Genomic DNA, 16,214 nt, shown 5'->3' on the forward strand with positions numbered 1-16,214 from the left:
GCGAGGGACCCCCCCCGCTTCCCGAGACCCCGGCGAGGGGACCCACCCCCGCTTCCCGAGACCCCCAGCGAGGGACCCCCCCCCCGCTTCCCGAGACCCCGGCGCGGGCCCCCCCCGCTTCCCGAGACCCCGGCGAGGGGACCCCCCCCGCTTCCCGAGACCCCGGCGAGGGGACCCACCCCCGCTTCCCGAGACCCCCAGCGAGGGACCCCCCCCGCTTCCCGAGACCCCGGCGAGGGACCCCCCCCCCCGCTTCCCGAGACCCCGGCGAGGGGACCCACCCCCGCTTCCCGAGACCCCCAGTGAGGGACCCCCCCCGCTTCCCGAGACCCCGGCGAGGGGACCCACCCCCGCTTCCCGAGACCCCCAGTGAGGGACCCCCCCCGCTTCCCGAGACCCCGGCGCGGGCCCCCCCCGCTTCCCGAGACCCCGGCGAGGGACCCCCCCCGCTTCCCGAGACCCCGGCGAGGGGGGCCCCCCCGCTTCCCGAGACCCCGGCGAGGGACCCCCCCCGCTTCCCGAGACCCCCAGCGAGGGGCCCCCCCGCTTCCCGAGACCCCAGCGAGGGGGCCCCCCCCCGCTTCCCGAGACCCCCAGCGAGGGACCCCCCCCGCTTCCTGAGACCCCAGCGAGGGACACCCCCCCCGCTTCCTGAGACCCCAGCGAGGGACCCCCCACCCCGAGCACAGCCGGCCCGCGAACCCGCCGCGGCACGGGCAGGAGGGTGCTCAGGCCACATAGACCCACGGCCACACGGGCCTCCTGCCTGGAGCAGGGACGGGGAGCCCCTCGGGCCAGCCTGGGGGAGCTCCGGGCCCTGCATGGCTCAGGACACGTTCCAGGGAGAGCAGCGCCAGCCTGCCTGGCACGCGGCAGGGGCAGGAGCAGCAGCTGCAGGGGTCCCGCCTCTCATGCTGGGCTGGCCAACCCAGCACTGGCAGCACCAGCCCCCTGCGCCCGACGCAGCCCGGGGCCGGACCCGGCAGAACCACCCCATGGCCATGCCCCAGCCCCGCGCCCGACAGTCACATGTTGACGCTGGCTCCCAGCTGCAGCATGTCCTGGAGGCCCCGAGCCACCCGGGCGGGGTCGGTGCCGGCGTGCGCCTCGCCCCAGTAGTCCAGCCAGCCCGTGTAGTACTCCGAGTTCACCTGGGGAGACGGGCCGTTACCCCTGCCCCACGGCAGCCCTCCCCCGCTTGGACCCGCAGGCCCCCAAGCCTGCTCAGACCCCTGAACCCCAGTCATGTGTGTCACCCCCCAGCCCTACCCGAACCCCAGTGCCCTGCCCAGCCCTCACATCCCAGAGCCCCAGCCCCCCAAACCAGTCACACCCCACACCACCCTGCACCCCCTCAAGCCCCAGCCGTGCTCCAAAGAACCCCAGCCACGACCCAGAGCGACCTTCCGAGACCTCTTGCCACAACACCCCCCCCCACGGCCCAGCCCCCTCTCACCAGGGGTCCCTGGGGCTCATAGAGTCGCTGAGGGGCAAACGCAGCCGTCATGTTGGGGCCTGGAGGACAGAAGGGAGGCAGATCAGCAGGGCCCATGTGCCCATCCTGCCCCGAGCCAGCCCCCCGTTGTACCCCCAGCCTGTCCCTGCCGAGCCTCCCCCTTCGCCCTGCCCCCCACCCCCTCCAAGCCTCCCCCTTCGCCCTGCCCTGCCCCCCATCCCCTCCAAGCCTCCCCCTTCGCCCTGCCCTGCCCCCCATCCCCTCCAAGCCTCCCCCTTCGCCCTGCCCTGCCCCCCATCCCCTCCAAGCCTCCCCCTTTGCCCTGCCCTGCCCCCATCCCCTCCAAGCCTCCCCCTTTGCCCTGCCCTGCCCCCCATCCCCTCCAAGCCTCCCCCTTTGCCCTGCCCTGCCCCCCATCCCCTCCAAGCCTCCCCCTTCACCCTGCCCTGCCCCCCATCCCCTCCAAGCCTCCCCCTTCGCCCTGCCCCCCATCCCCTCCAACCCTCCCCCTTCGCCCTGCCCCCCATTATCCTCCCCCAAGCCTGCCCCCGGCCCGGCCCCAGCACCTGGCCCGAAGTCCACGGTGGCGTAGAGGCCCTGCAGGGTGCCGCAGCGCAGCTCGGCCGGGCTGTTGCCGTCGGTGGTGAAGAGCAGCACGTCGGGGCCCAGCCGGGCGCGGAAGGTGGCCAGCAGGTGCCGCAGGTAGTCGTAGTCGCAGGCGGCGTAGCTGCCGTACTCGTTCTCCACCTGCGGGGCCGGAGGTGCCGGGAGCCAGCCTGGGGCGGGCTCACCCCCCACCCCGCCGCGCTGGGGGAGGGGAGAGGTCGGGGACCCCGCTGGGCCCCTGGAGCCCGACTCCCCATGCCGCTGCTTAGCCAGTCTCAGGACGCCCCACACCCCGCGTGGCCCCTGCTGCACAGCCAGGGGCTATGGGATCAGGGCAGGGGGCTCCCTGACTCCCAGAGCTGGAAGGGACCTCGAGAGTTGTCCAGTCCAGTCCCTGCCCCCACAGCAGGACCGAGCACCGTCCCTGAGGGTCTGTCTACACTACCACCCTATTCCGAACTACCGTGACTCCTCATGGAACAAGGTGTACCAGTAGCTCGGAATAGGAAGCCTAGTCCGAACTACCTAGTCCGTGCCACGTGTAGCCGCGTGTAGCCACGGGCACGGAGTCCGCACTAGCGGACATTTAAAAATGGCGGCACCCGGCTTTATGCTAACGAAGCCCGGGAAATTCAAATCCCGGGCTTCATTTGCAACTCCAGTTGCCTACATTAACCACCCTAGTTCGAACTAGGGGGCTAGTGTAGACAGACCCTGACAGATTTACCCCACATCCCTGAATGGCCCCTCAAGGATCAAACTCACAACCCTGGGCTTAGCAGGTCAATGCTCAAACCACCGAGACAGCCCATGGAGGGGTTCCGGAGTCAGGGGGGTTCTGGAGTCAGGTGTCCGGGGGGGGGGGGGTTCTGGAGTCAGGCGTCCGGGGGGTTCCCGTGGGGGCAGTGCTGAGTCATAAATCTCTAAACTCAGGGGGTTGTACCATTTGACTGGAGAATTGCTAATATAGCTCCGATTTTTAAGGAAGGGAAAAAAAGCGACCCGGGTAACTATAGGCCTGTTAGTTTGACATCTGTAGTATGTAAGATCCTGGAAAAAATTTTGAAGGAGAAAGTAGTTAGAGACATTGAGGCTAATGGCAATTGGGACAAATTACAACATGGTTTTACAAAAGGTAGATCGTGCCAAACCAACCTGATCTCCTGTTTTGAGAAAGTAACAGATGTTTTAGATAAAGGAAATGCAGTGGATCTAATCTACCTCGACTTTAGTAAGGCATTTGATACAGTACCACATGGGGAATTATTGGTTAAATTGGAAAAGATGGGGATTAATATGAAAGTTGAGAGGTGGATAAGCAACTGGTTAAAGGGGAGACTACAGCGGGTCATACTGAAAGGTGAACTTTCAGGTTGGAGGAAGGTTACTAGCGGAGTTCCTCAGGGATCAGTTTTGGGGCCAATTTTATTTAATCTTTTTATTGCTGATCTTGGCACCAAAAGTGGAAGTGTCCTAATAAAGTTTGCGGATGACACAAAGTTGGGAGCTATTGCCAATTCAGAAAAGGATCGGGATATCATACAGGAAGATCTGGATGACCTTGTAAATTGGAGTGATAGCAATAGGATGAAATGTAATAGTGAGAAGTGTAAGGTTATGCATTTAGGGATTAATAACAAGAATTTTAGTTATAAGCTGGGGACACATCAGTTGGAAGTAACGGAGGAGGAGAAGGACCTCGGAGTCCTGGTTGATCACAGGGTGACTATGAGCCGCCATTGTGACATGGCCGTGAAAAAGGCTAATACGATCTTGGGATGTATTAGGTGAGGTATTTCCAGTAGGGATAAGGAGGTGTTAGTGCCATTATACAAGGCATTGGTGAGACCCCATTTGGAATACTGTGTGCAGTTCTGGTCTCCCATGTTTAAGAAGGATGAATTCAAACTGGAACAGGTACAAAGAAGGGCCACTAGGATGATCCGAGGAATGGAAAACCTGTCTTATGAAAGGAGACTCAAGGAGCTTGGCTTGTTTACCTTAACCAAAAGAAGGCTGAGGGGGGACATGATTGCACTTTTTAAATATATTAGAGGGATAAATACCAGGGAGGGAGAGGAATTATTTAAGCTTAATACCAATGTGGACACAAGAACAAATGGATATAAGCTGGCTAGTAGGAAGTTTAGACTTGAGATTAGACGAAGGTTTCTAACTATTAGAGGAGTGAGGTTCTGGAACGGCCTTCCAAGGGAAGTAGTGGGGGCAAAAGATCTATCTGGCTTCAAGATTAAACTAGATGGGTTTATGAAGGGGATGGTTTGATGAGATAACATGATCTTGGTAACTAATTGACCATTCATTATCAGTGGGAAATAGGTCAATGGAGTTACTATAGAGAACTTTCTGGGTGTCTGGCTGGTGAGTCTTGCCCACATGCTCAGGGTTTAGCTGGTCGCCATATTTGGGGTCAGGAAGGAATTTTCCTCCAGGGTAGATTGGCAGAGGCCCTGGAGGTTTTTCGCCTTCCTCTGTAGCATGGGGTACAGATCACAGCTGGAGGATTCTCTGTATCTTGGGGTCTTCAAAGTATTTGAAGGCTTCAATATCTGAGATATAGGTGAGAGGATTATTCTGGGAGGGGTGGGTGAGATTCTGTGGCCTGCACTGTGCAGGGGGTCAGACTAGATGATCATAATCATCTAGAGATTCCAGAAGACTGGAAAAGGGCAAATATTGTGCCCATCTATAAAAAGGGGAATAAGAACAACCCAGGAAACTATAGACCGGTCAGTTTAACGTCTGTCCCAGGGAAGATAATGGAGCAGGTAATTAAGGAAATCCTATGCAAACACTTGGAAGGTAATAAAGTGATAGGGAATAGCCAGCATGGGTTTGTGAAGAACAAGTCATGCCAAACTAATCTGATAGCTTTCTTTGATAGGATAACGAGCCTTGTGGATAAGGGAGAAGCGGTGGATGTCATATACCTAGACTTTAGTAAGGCAGTTGATACGGTCTCGCATGATATTCTTATTGATAAACTAGGCAAATATAACTTAGATAGGGCCATGATAAGGTGGGTGCATAATTGGCTGGATAACCGTAGTCAGAGAGTTGTTGTTAATGGTTCTAAATCCTGCTGGAAAGGGATAACAAGTGGAGTTCCTCAAGGGTCTGTTTTGGGACCCGGACTGTTCAATATCTTCATCAATGATGTAGATATTGGGATAGAGAGTACGCTTATTAAGTTTGCAGATGATACCAAACTGGGTGGGGTTGCAACTTCTTTGGAGGATAGGGACATAATTCAAAATGACCTTAGCAAGTTAGAGAAATGGTCAGAGGTAAACAGGATGAGGTTTAATAAAGAGAAATGCAAAGTGCTCCACTTAGGAAGGAACAATCAGTTCCATACATACAAGATGGGAAGCGACTGTCTAGGAAGGAGCATGGCGGAAAGGGATCTAGGGGTCATAGTGGACCACAAGTCGAATATGAGTCAACAGTGTGATGCTGTTGCAAAAAAAGCAAATATGATTCTAGGTTGTATCAACAGGTGTGTTGTAAGCAAAACTCGTGAAGTCATTCTGCCGCTCTACTCTGCACTAGTTAGGCCTCAGCTGGAGTACTGTGTCCAGTTCTGGGCGCCACATTTCAAGAAAGATGTGGAGAAATTGGAAAGGGTACAGAGAAGAGCGACAAGAATGATTAAAGGTCTAGAGAACATGACCTATGAAGCCAGGCTTCATGAACTGGGCTTGTTTAGTTTGGAAAAAAGAAGATTAAGGGGGGACATGATAGCGGTTTTCAAATATCTAAAAGGGTGTCACAAGGAGGAAAGCGAAAATTTGTTCCTCTTGGTTTCTGAGGACAGGACAAGGAGTAATGGGCTTAAAGTGCAGCAGGGGAGGTTTAGGTTGGACATTAGGAAAAAATTCCTAACTGTCAGGGTGGTCAAATATTGGAATAAATTGCCAAGGGAGGTGGTGGAATCTCCCTCTCTGGAGATATTTAAGAACAGGTTAGATAGACATCTGTCAGGGATGGTGTAGACGGAGCTTGGTCCTGCCTTGAGGGCGGGGGGCTGGACTCGATGACTCTCGAGGTCCCTTCCAGTCCTATGATTCTATGATTCTATAATGGTCCCTTCTGACCTTAAAGTCTATGAGTCTATGGGTCGGGGGGGGCAGGGGCCTCCCATGGGGGGTTCCAGAGTCAGGAGTCTGGGGGGGTTCCGGAGTCAGGCATCCGGGGGGGTTCCCGTGGGGGCAGTGCTGAGTCCAGGGATCCGGGGGGTTCCCATGGGGGCAGTGCTGAGTCAGGGGTCTGTGGGGGGCAGGGGCCTCCCGTGGGGGGTTTCGGAGTCAGGGGGGGTTCCCGTGGGGGCAGTGCTGAGTCCAGGGGTCTGTGGGGGGCAGGGGCCTCCCGTGGGGGGGTTCCGGAGTCAGGGGTCCATGGGGGCGGGTGGCTATGGAGTCAGGGCAGGGGGGTTCTGCTGGGGAGCAGTGTTTCCCTGGTAGGGGCTGGGGCAGGCTTGGGAGGAAGCCGGGAGGGGCCCTGGGCCCCGCACCCACCTGGACGCTGATAATGTTCCCCCCGTTCTGGTAGAGGTGGGGCCGGACGCGGGGCAGCAGCAACGCCCAGCCAGGAGTCCACGGCCCGCAGGTAATCTGGGAGCGGAGACAGCAGCTGGGCTCAGCCCCCCCCCCCTGCAGGGCAGGCCCCGAGCTGGGCCCCAGAGCACCAGCCCCCCCCCCCCCCCCCCGCATGGTTCCCAGCTCGCCCGGGCGCAGCTGAGGCCCGTCGGGGAGGGGGGGGGGGGCTGCCCTGCCTTTGGGGAGGGGTGAGGAGCCGAATGCCAGAACCCCCACGGCCTGGCCCAGGAGCTGGGGGCTCCCTTACCTGGGTCTGAGGAGCGCAGGACAATGTCTGGTTTCCACAGCAGCCAGGCAGGGAGGCCGCCCTAGAGAAACAGCCCAGAGGGGAAAGACTTGCGGCTCTGGGGCAAGTGGAAGGAGCTGGAAGGTCTGATTGGCCTGTGGCACAGAACTGCCAGTGAAGGGCAGCAGCAGAGCCAAGCGGGGCTGTGGGGTGGGACCGAGGGGCACCGGCAGGGCTGGGGGGGCAGGGGCTGTGGGGTGGGAGTGAGGGGCACCGGCAGGGCTGGGGGGGGCAGGGGCTGTGGGGCGGGAGTGAGGGGCACCGGCAGGGCTGGGGGGGCAGGGGCTGTGGGGCGGGAGTGAGGGGCACCGGCAGGGCTGGGGGGGCAGGGGCTGTGGGTGGGACCGAGGGGCACCGGCAGGGCTGGGGGGGCAGGGGCTGTGGGGCGGGAGTGAGGGGCACCGGCAGGGCTGGGGGGGCAGGGGCTGTGGGGCGGGAGTGAGGGGCACCGGCAGGGCTGGGGGGGCAGGGGCTGTGGGGCGGGAGTGAGGGGCACCGGCAGGGCTGGGGGGGCAGGGGCTGTGGGGTGGGAGTGAGGGGCACCGGCAGGGCTGGGGGGGGCAGGGGCTGTGGGGCGGGAGTGAGGGGCACCGGCAGGGCTGGGGGGGCAGGGGCTGTGGGTGGGGACCGAGGGGCACCGGCAGGGCTGGGGGGGCAGGGGCTGTGGGGCGGGACCGAGGGGCACCGGCAGGGCTGGGGGGGCAGGGGCTGTGGGGTGGGGACCGAGGGGCACCGGCAGGGCTGGGGGGGCAGGGGCTGTGGGGCGGGACCGAGGGGCACCGGCAGGGCTGGGGGGGCAGGGGCTGTGGGGTGGGAGTGAGGGGACCGGCAAGGCTGGGGGGGCAGGGGCTGTGGGGTGGGACTGAGGGGACTGGCAGAACAGCCTGGGACGCTCTCACCATCTCCCACTCAGCGCAGATGTAGGGCCCGGGCCGCAGGATCACCAGCAGGCCCAGCTCCGCCGTCAGCTCCAGGAAGCTCCCCAGGTCCCGGTCCCCAGAGAAGTCGTAGACCCCGGGCAGCGGCTCGTGGTAATTCCAGGGGACGTAGCTGGGAGAGAGGCTCAGTGAAAGGAGCAGCCGCAGGGTCCACACACCCTGGAGGGGTTCACAGGCACCAGGGTCTGCACGCCCTGGAGAGGTACACAGGCACCAGGGTCCACACACCCTGGAGGGGTTCACAGGCACCAGGGTCCGCACGACCTGGAGGGGTACACAGGCACCAGGGTCCGCACACCCTGGAGGGGTACACAGGCACCAGGGTCTGCACGCCCTGGAGGGGTTCACAGGCACCAGGGTCTGCACGCCCTGGAGGGGTTCACAGGCGCTGGGGTCTGCACGCCCTGGAGGGGTTCACTGGCGCTGGGGTCTGCACGCCCTGGAGGGGTTCACAGGCACCAGGGTCTGCACGCCCTGGAGGGGTACACAGGCACCAGGGTCCGCACACCCTGGAGGGGTACACAGGCACCAGGGTCCGCACACCCTGCAGGGGTTCACAGGCACCAGGGTCTGCACGCCCTGGAGGGGTTCACAGGCACCAGGGTCTGCACGCCCTGGAGGGGTACACAGGCACCAGGGTCCGCACACCCTGGAGGGGTACACAGGCACCAGGGTCCGCACACCCTGCAGGGGTTCACAGGCACCAGGGTCTGCACGCCCTGGAGGGGTTCACAGGCACCAGGGTCTGCACGCCCTGGAGGGGGTTCACAGGCACCAGGGTCCACACACCCTGGAGGGGTTCACAGGCACCAGGGTCTGCACGCCCTGGAGGGGTTCACAGGCACCAGGGTCTGCACACCCTGGAGGGGTACACAGGCACCAGGGTCTGCACGCCCTGGAGGGGTACACAGGCACCAGGGTCCGCACACCCTGGAGGGGTACACAGGCACCAGGGTCCGCACACCCTGCAGGGGTTCACAGGCACCAGGGTCTGCACGCCCTGGAGGGGTTCACAGGCACCAGGGTCTGCACGCCCTGGAGGGGTTCACAGGCACCAGGGTCCACACACCCTGGAGGGGTTCACAGGCACCAGGGTCTGCACGCCCTGGAGGGGTTCACAGGCACCAGGGTCTGCACGCCCTGGAGGGGTTCACAGGCACCAGGGTCTGCACGACCTGGAGGGGTACACAGGCACCAGGGTCTGCACGCCCTGGAGGGGTTCACAGGCACCAGGGTCCGCACACCCTGGAGGGGTTCACAGGCACCAGGGTCCGCACACCCTGGAGGGGTACACAGGCACCAGGGTCTGCACGCCCTGGAGGGGTTCACAGGCACCAGGGTCCGCACACCCTGGAGGGGTTCACAGGCACCAGGGTCCGCACGCCCTGGAGGGGTTCACAGGCACCAGGGTCCGCACACCCTGGAGGGGTTCACAGGCACCAGGGTCCGCACACCCTGGAGGGGTTCACAGGCACCAGGGTCCGCACACCCTGGAGGGGTTCACAGGCACCAGGGTCCGCACACCCTGGAGGGGTTCACAGGCACCAGGGTCCGCACGCCCTGGAGGGGTTCACAGGCGCTGGGGTCCGCACGCCCTGGAGGGGTTCACTGGCGCTGGGGTCTGCACGCCCTAGGGGGGATGAGGGCATGTGCTGCCAGACACTGCAGGGACAGGGCTCAGAGCCGACCGCAGCCACTGGGATGGGAGCAGCCCGTCTGAGGCTCTGGGCTCAGGGCAGGCACCGGGGACCCCAGGGCTGAGCTATGTGGGTGAGTGGCCCTAGCAGGCCGCAGCTGGAGCAGGCCATGCCGGGGGCAGCACGCCGGGGGCAGTGCACCAGACACAGGCTGCACCGAACACAGGCTGCACTGGGGGCAGTGCACTGGACACAGGCTGCACCGGGCACAGGCTGCACTGGGGGCAGTGCACTGGACACAGGCTGCACCGGGCACAGGCTGCACTGGGGGCAGTGCACTGGACACAGGCTGCACCGGGCACAGGCCGCGCCGGGGGCAGTGCACCGGACACAGGCTGCACCGGGCACAGGCCGCACTGGGGGCAGTGCACCGGGCACAGGCCGCGCCGGACACAGGCCGCACTGGGGGCAGTACACTGGGGGCAGTGCACCGGACACAGGCCGCGCTGGGGGCAGTACACTGGGGGCAGTGCACCGGACACAGGCCGCGCTGGGGGCAGTACACTGGGGGCAGTGCACCGGACACAGGCCGCGCTGGGGGCAGTACACTGGGGGCAGTGCACTGGACACAGGCTGCACCGGGCACAGGCCGCACTGGGGGCAGTGCACCGGGCACAGGCCGCGCCGGACACAGGCCGCACTGGGGGCAGTACACTGGGGGCAGTGCACCGGACACAGGCTGCACCGGGCACAGGCCGCACTGGGGGCAGTGCACCGGGCACAGGCCGCGCCGGACACAGGCCGCACTGGGGGCAGTACACTGGGGGCAGTGCACCGGACACAGGCCGCGCTGGGGGCAGTACACTGGGGGCAGTGCACCGGACACAGGCCGCGCTGGGGGCAGTACACTGGGGGCAGTGCACTGGACACAGGCCGCGCTGGGGGCAGTGCACTGGGGGCAGTGCACTGGACACAGGCCGCGCTGGGGGCAGTGCACTGGGGGCAGTGCACCGGACACAGGCCGCGCTGGGGGCAGTGCACTGGGGGCAGTGCACCGGACACAGGCCGCGCTGGGGGGCAGTGCACTGGGGGCAGTGCACCGGACACAGGCCGCGCTGGGGGCAGTACACTGGGGGCAGTGCACCGGACACAGGCCGCGCTGGGGGCAGTACACTGGGGGCAGTGCACCGGACACAGGCCGCGCTGGGCCCGCCCGAGGGGGGCGCTTACACCTGCACGGCGTTGAGGCCGCTCATGTACATCTTGCGGAGCCGGTCCCTCCAGGCCGGGCGCGGGACGCGGGCGTAGTGGATGCTGCCCGAGACGTAGCGGAAGGGGGCCCCGTCCTTCCGGAAGCAGTTGTTGGCATAATCCACCTGAAAGGAGGGGGCGCCGGCACCGGCCTGGCCCCGCCCAGAGCTGTCAGCACCCCGGCCCGGCGGTACCCCGGCTGCGCTGTCCTTGTGGGGGTGGGCAGCCGGCTCGCTGGACCCCGCAGCCCGGCCGAGCGCGGGGGGGGGGCTGCTCGCTCGCACCCACGCGGCCGGGCGGGTTTCACGTGGACGCACCCAGGTGTGGGCGTAGCCAGGCCACTTGCAGACCCGGCACCAGCTCCCCCGGGGCACTGGGGCTGCGGGTGCCAGGGGAAGCCCAAGGACCAGGCGGGGGAGGGGGAGAAGTGACAGCCCCGGAGCTCGGCATCCTTAGCTGCTCTGCCCAGCCACTGCCCCTCCAGCGCCACCCCAGGGCCGCCCTCCCCGGCCCCCCACCCTGCCCGGCCCCTTCCCCGTCCCCGGGCCCCCCCACCCCCCCGGCCCCTGCCCCGTCCCCGGGCCCCCCGCCCCCCCCGGCCCCTTCCCCGTCCCCGGGCCCCCCGCCCCCCCCGGCCCCTGCCCCTGCCCCGTCCCCGGGCCCCCCCGCCCCCCCGGCCCCTGCCCCGTCCCCGGGCCCCCCGCCCCCCGCCCCTGCCCCGTCCCCGGGCCCCCCGCCCCCCCGGCCCCTGCCCCTGCCCCGTCCCCGGGCCCCCCGCCCCCCCGGCCCCTGCCCCGTCCCCAGGCCCCCCACCCCCCCGGCCCCTTCCCCGTCCCCCCCCGCCCCCCCCGGCCCCTGCCCCGTCCCCGGGCCCCCCACCCCCCCCGGCCCCTTCCCCGTCCCCGGGCCCCCCGCCCCCGCGGCCCCTGCCCCCGCCCCGTCCCCGGGCCCCCCGCCCCGCTCCCCGCCGCCCCCCCGGCCGTGCCCACCTCCAGCAGCAGCAGCAGCAGCAGGGCGCGGGGCGCGGGGCTCATGCTCGCGGCTCCCGGCAGCTGGGGAGGCAGGAGCCGTCACATGACGCCGCCTGGCGGCTCCCGGCCCCGGCTCCCCCCGCTCCAGGCTCGGCCCTGCCGGGCGGGGGGGGGGGAGCAGCGCGCGGACCGGGGCAACCCTCGCGCGGCGCCAGGCTCAGCCCGGGCAGGGGGACGGGAGCGGGGCTCGGGCCGGCAGCCCGCGGGGAGCGGGAGCAGCGCCCAGTGCAGCCGAGCCCGGGGCAGCGATCTCTGGGGGGTGCACTGGGTCCCGGGGGGCAGTGATCTCTAGGGGGGGGGGTGCGCTGGGACCCAGGGGGGCAGTGATCTCTAGGGGGGTGCGCTGGGTCCCGGGGGGCAGTGATCTCTAGGGGGGTGCGCTGGGACCCGGGGGCAGTGATCTCTAGGGGGGGTGCGCTGGGTCCCGGGGGGCAGCGATCTCTAGGGGGGTGCGCTGGGTCCCGGGGGGCAGTGATCTCTAGGGGGGTGCGCTGGGACCAGGGGGCAGTGATCTCTAGGGGGGGTGCGCTGGGACCCAGAGGGGCAGTGATCTCTAGGGGTCTGGGCTGGGACCCAGGGGGCAGTGATCTCTAGGGGGGCGCGCGCTGGGACCCAGGGGGCAGTGATCTCTAGGGGGGGGTGCACTGGGACCCAGGGGGCAGTGATCTCTAGGTGTCTGGGCTGGGACCCAGGGGGCAGTGATCTCTAGGGGGGGGGTGCGCTGGGACCCAGAGGGGCAGTGATCTCTAGGGGTCTGGGCTGGGACCCAGGGGGCAGTGATCTCTAGGGGTCTGGGCTGGGACCCAGGGGGCAGTGATCTCTAGGGGTCTGGGCTGGGACCCAGGGGGCAGTGATCTCTAGGGGGGTGCCCTGGGGCCCAAGGGGAGGGCGGTTCCTCCGTGGGGATGCCCCAGGACAGGGCCAGGGAGCAGGGCTGGTAGCTGGTGCCAGCTCCAGGCGGTGCCCCGGCCGTGCCCGGGGAAGCCCCCTGCCCCAGTGGAGGGCTCTGTGGCCCAGCGGCTGGGGGGCAGCCCCATGGCCAGGCGAGCTGCCCGTTACTCGCCAGGTGGGGGCCGGCTCTCTGGGGAGCGGGAGGCCCATGGCTCCATTGGACGCTGCCGCCGCCTGGGCCCTGGCGCCCCCCAGCGACCGACCTCAGCATGTTCCGTGCAGGTCACAATGGGGCGCAGCCGGCGCGTCCCCTCCCCCGGAGCCCGCTCTCTGTTGCCCCTGCCCCTCCCTCGGCAAGGCGGCCCCTGCTGGGCGCTGCCAGCAGCCACCCCACTGGGCCCACGGCGCCAGCTTTGCCCTTGCCAGGCCGGGCCGCGCTGCCCCAGGACGTGGCTGCTGCCGCGCTGAGCACCGGCGCCCGTCCCCTGCCAGGACCAGCCATCACGTGGCTGCAGGGGCGCGCCGGGGGGGGTGCCCCGGGGAGGGGTCTGGCCCCTGACCTGTGCGGGAGGGGAGGGGGGCCCTTCTGGAGCAGAGCAGGGGGCTGACTCTTCAGGGAATAGGCAGTAGCCCAGCTCCCCGCCCCTCTTGGCGGGCGCCCTGCCCCCGGGGCAGCTCTCCTGGCACCACAGCCACGTGGCTCTCTGCGTCCCCCCCAGCAGCTGCGGCTGCCCCATGGCCCTGCGGGTGCCGGGCCGGGCTGCACGCCTCCCAGCCAATGGCTCCCTGGGAGCTCCCCGGCACTCTTACCACGCAGGGCCTGGCTCAGGCGCTCCTACGGGAAGCTGCTCGCCCAGAGGGGACTGCGGGCGCAGAACCGGAGTTGGCAGCTGCAGGGCGGAGCAGGGCGGCCACTGGACGCATCCCCGGGGGCTGGAGAGCGGAGCCAGCCTGCAAGCCCCCGGCCAGGCCCCGGCTCCGCACTGCCCTGCCCGGCTCTCGGTAACAGGAGGGGAACTCCAGCCAGTCTCCCAAGGGGAGCGTGTCTGAGCTCCAGCCCCCTGGGGCGCTGCCCTAGTTAGAGGCTTCTAGGCTGGGGCCTCCCCTGGCCGGCTGCACTCAGGCACCCAGCCCCCCAGCTCTTCTGGGCAGGACTGACCTGCAGGCAGCCAGCTCGGCCCGGAGCAGGAGTCTGTGGCTGGGTTCCCTGGCTCCTGCTGTCAGGACGGGACAGGGTCTGACAAACACCTTTCCAGCCCTCCTGGGCAGAGACTGCAGCTTGAAACTCCCCCTCCCCCAGGCTGGGAAAGCAGGAGGCAGAAGAGGAAGGCAGGTCCTGGCTTTTGAGCTTTGAGTCACTCTGGGGCTGGGGCCTGGCTGGAGAGGTTTGCGGTGGGGGGGGGGGGCACTGCGCTGGGCTCAGCTCACAGGCTCCTGGAGCTTCCTTTGCAGCCTGCGGAGTTTCTCTTCCCAGCAGAGGGACCGGGGCTGCAAAGCCTGATGACAGGGGAGCTGAGCCCCCCCCCCCCCGACAGGCCCCTCTGCCCTCCCCTTAACCCTCAGAGCTCGCAGGTACCACAGGCCGTGGCAGGTTCTGACAAACCCCGTCCTGCTCACGGGTCCTGGCCGGGCCCCTTGTGCCCTCGGCCGACCTCCAGCTGTTTTCTGGGGCCAAGGCACCCGCTCGGGGCACTGCCCTGCCCGCTGCCGAGCTCCAGGGGGCTCCGTCTCGTGGGGCTCCGGTGCTGCTGTGCACCATGCTGGGGGTGATACGCTGGAGAGGGGCCAGCGAAGACCACGAGCCCGATGACAGGGCTAGAAAACCTGCCCTACAGTGGGAGCTCACGAGCCCTACAAAGGGCTGGCTTGGTCCCCGTCCGTAGGGACCTGCAGGGGACCAGAGGGCTCTTGGGTCTGACACAAGGCACAGGCTGGACAGCCAGAGGAATTAGCCTGCGACAGGCTGCTGCTGCGGCTTGCAGTGCGTTCTTCATGGGCCGCTGTTCAGCCGTGGATGTGAGCAGCTCTACCCTAGTCCAAGCACAGCTGTGGGCCTTGGAGCACTTCTCTGGCCTGGGCTACACAAGGGCCTCGGGTCAGAGGACCACAAGGGTCCCTGGGGCTCAAGTACGACGGGTGACGCGCTCAGGCGAGGCGATCCTGGCATTGACAGCCCGTTAGCCTGACTTCCGTACCGCACAAACGGGTTGTAACTCCAGTCAAGTACGATGTCACCCCAGAGATGGACACAGTGTGTTGGGAAGAGTCAGCATGGATTCTGCAAAGGGAAACCCTGCCTCACAGATCTACTAGAGTTCTTTGAGGGGGTCAACAAACACGTGGACAAGGGGGATCCGGTGGCTAGATTTCCAGAAAGCCTTTGACAAGGTCCTCGCCACAGGCTCTCACGCAAAGGAAGCTGTCAAGGGGAAGAGGGAAGGTCCTTTCATGGTCTGGTAGCTCCTTAAAAGTCAGGAAACAAAGGGTAAGACTACATGAGGCGTTTTCAGACTGGAGAGAGGTAACTAGTGTCCCGCACTGGCCTGTTCTGGGACCCAATCCTATTCAATGTATTCATAAATGAGCTGGAGAAAATAGGTGGCAAAATGTGCGATGTTACCAAACGGCTCAAGACAGTTAAAATGATGAGGGGTGCGGAACAGCTTCTGTATGAGGAGAGAGGAATCAGCCTGGGACTGTTCAGCTTGAAAAAGAAACAACGAAGAGGGGATATGACAGGTCTCTAAAATCATGGCTGGAGTAGAGAAAGTAGGGAAGGAAGTGCTAGTCACTCCTTTTCATCACACTTCAGCTAGGGGGTCACCAAATGAAATTAATAGGCAGCAAGTTTAAAGTAAACAAAAAGGAGCATTTCTTTATACAACACATGATTAACCCGTGGAACTCCTCGCCAGGGGATGGTGTGATGGTTAGGACTTTAACAGGGTTCAAAAAAGAACTAGATAGATTCATCGGGGTTAGGTCCATCAATGGCTATTAGCCAGTGTGACGTAGTGGGGGTACCTGGCTGGTTTCTATGCTGCTGGCTCTGGGGGATCCCCCACTGGCTGCCGTGGGTACCACGACCCAGCAAAACAGGATGAGTCACTATGCAAACCAGTGGCCAGACACCCCCCATGGAGAGGAACAAAGGAAGGTGGAATGCTGCCTTGGCTGGGGGGCAGGGCTGGAAGTGAGGGAGTTGGTTGCTGGCTGTCGGAGGGCATGGAGGAGAGCCTAGGAGAAGGGGCTGGAGTTTAGGGGCCCAGTCTCCCCCATCTCAAGGGGGCCTGAGGCATCCTAGCCCAGTTCCTGTGACCAGACTACATCTGTGCTGCGCTGTGCTGGAGGAGCAATAAACCACCCTCAATTCCACTGGCTGGTGCAGTCTGTTTGTGCCATTTCGGGGTGCAGGAGACGGGGAACCCCCAACGCGCCGTCACACTGGTGTCAGGAGTGGGATGCACTGCACCCCGTGGATGGAGCTTCCAGCGGCAAG

General features: G+C 65.0%; 1 protein-coding gene across 1 annotated transcript; it reads right to left on the reverse strand.

The window, feature by feature from the left end:
* Positions 1-601: 601 nt before the first annotated feature.
* Positions 602-12,983, reverse strand: LOC142824320 (beta-galactosidase-like). The gene is given in 10 exon segments (XM_075916114.1): positions 602-1,151; positions 1,457-1,515; positions 2,023-2,203; positions 6,601-6,660; positions 6,662-6,696; positions 6,929-6,989; positions 7,867-8,017; positions 10,773-10,945; positions 11,783-11,845; positions 12,888-12,983. Coding segments are annotated over 9 exon segments (891 nt in total). The 5' UTR covers positions 11,828-11,845; positions 12,888-12,983; the 3' UTR covers positions 602-1,025.
* Positions 12,984-16,214: the final 3,231 nt, after the last annotated feature.

This window comes from Pelodiscus sinensis, unplaced genomic scaffold (assembly GCF_049634645.1).
Source record: "Pelodiscus sinensis isolate JC-2024 unplaced genomic scaffold, ASM4963464v1 ctg235, whole genome shotgun sequence".
In the NCBI taxonomy this organism is placed as follows: Eukaryota; Metazoa; Chordata; order Testudines; family Trionychidae; genus Pelodiscus; species Pelodiscus sinensis.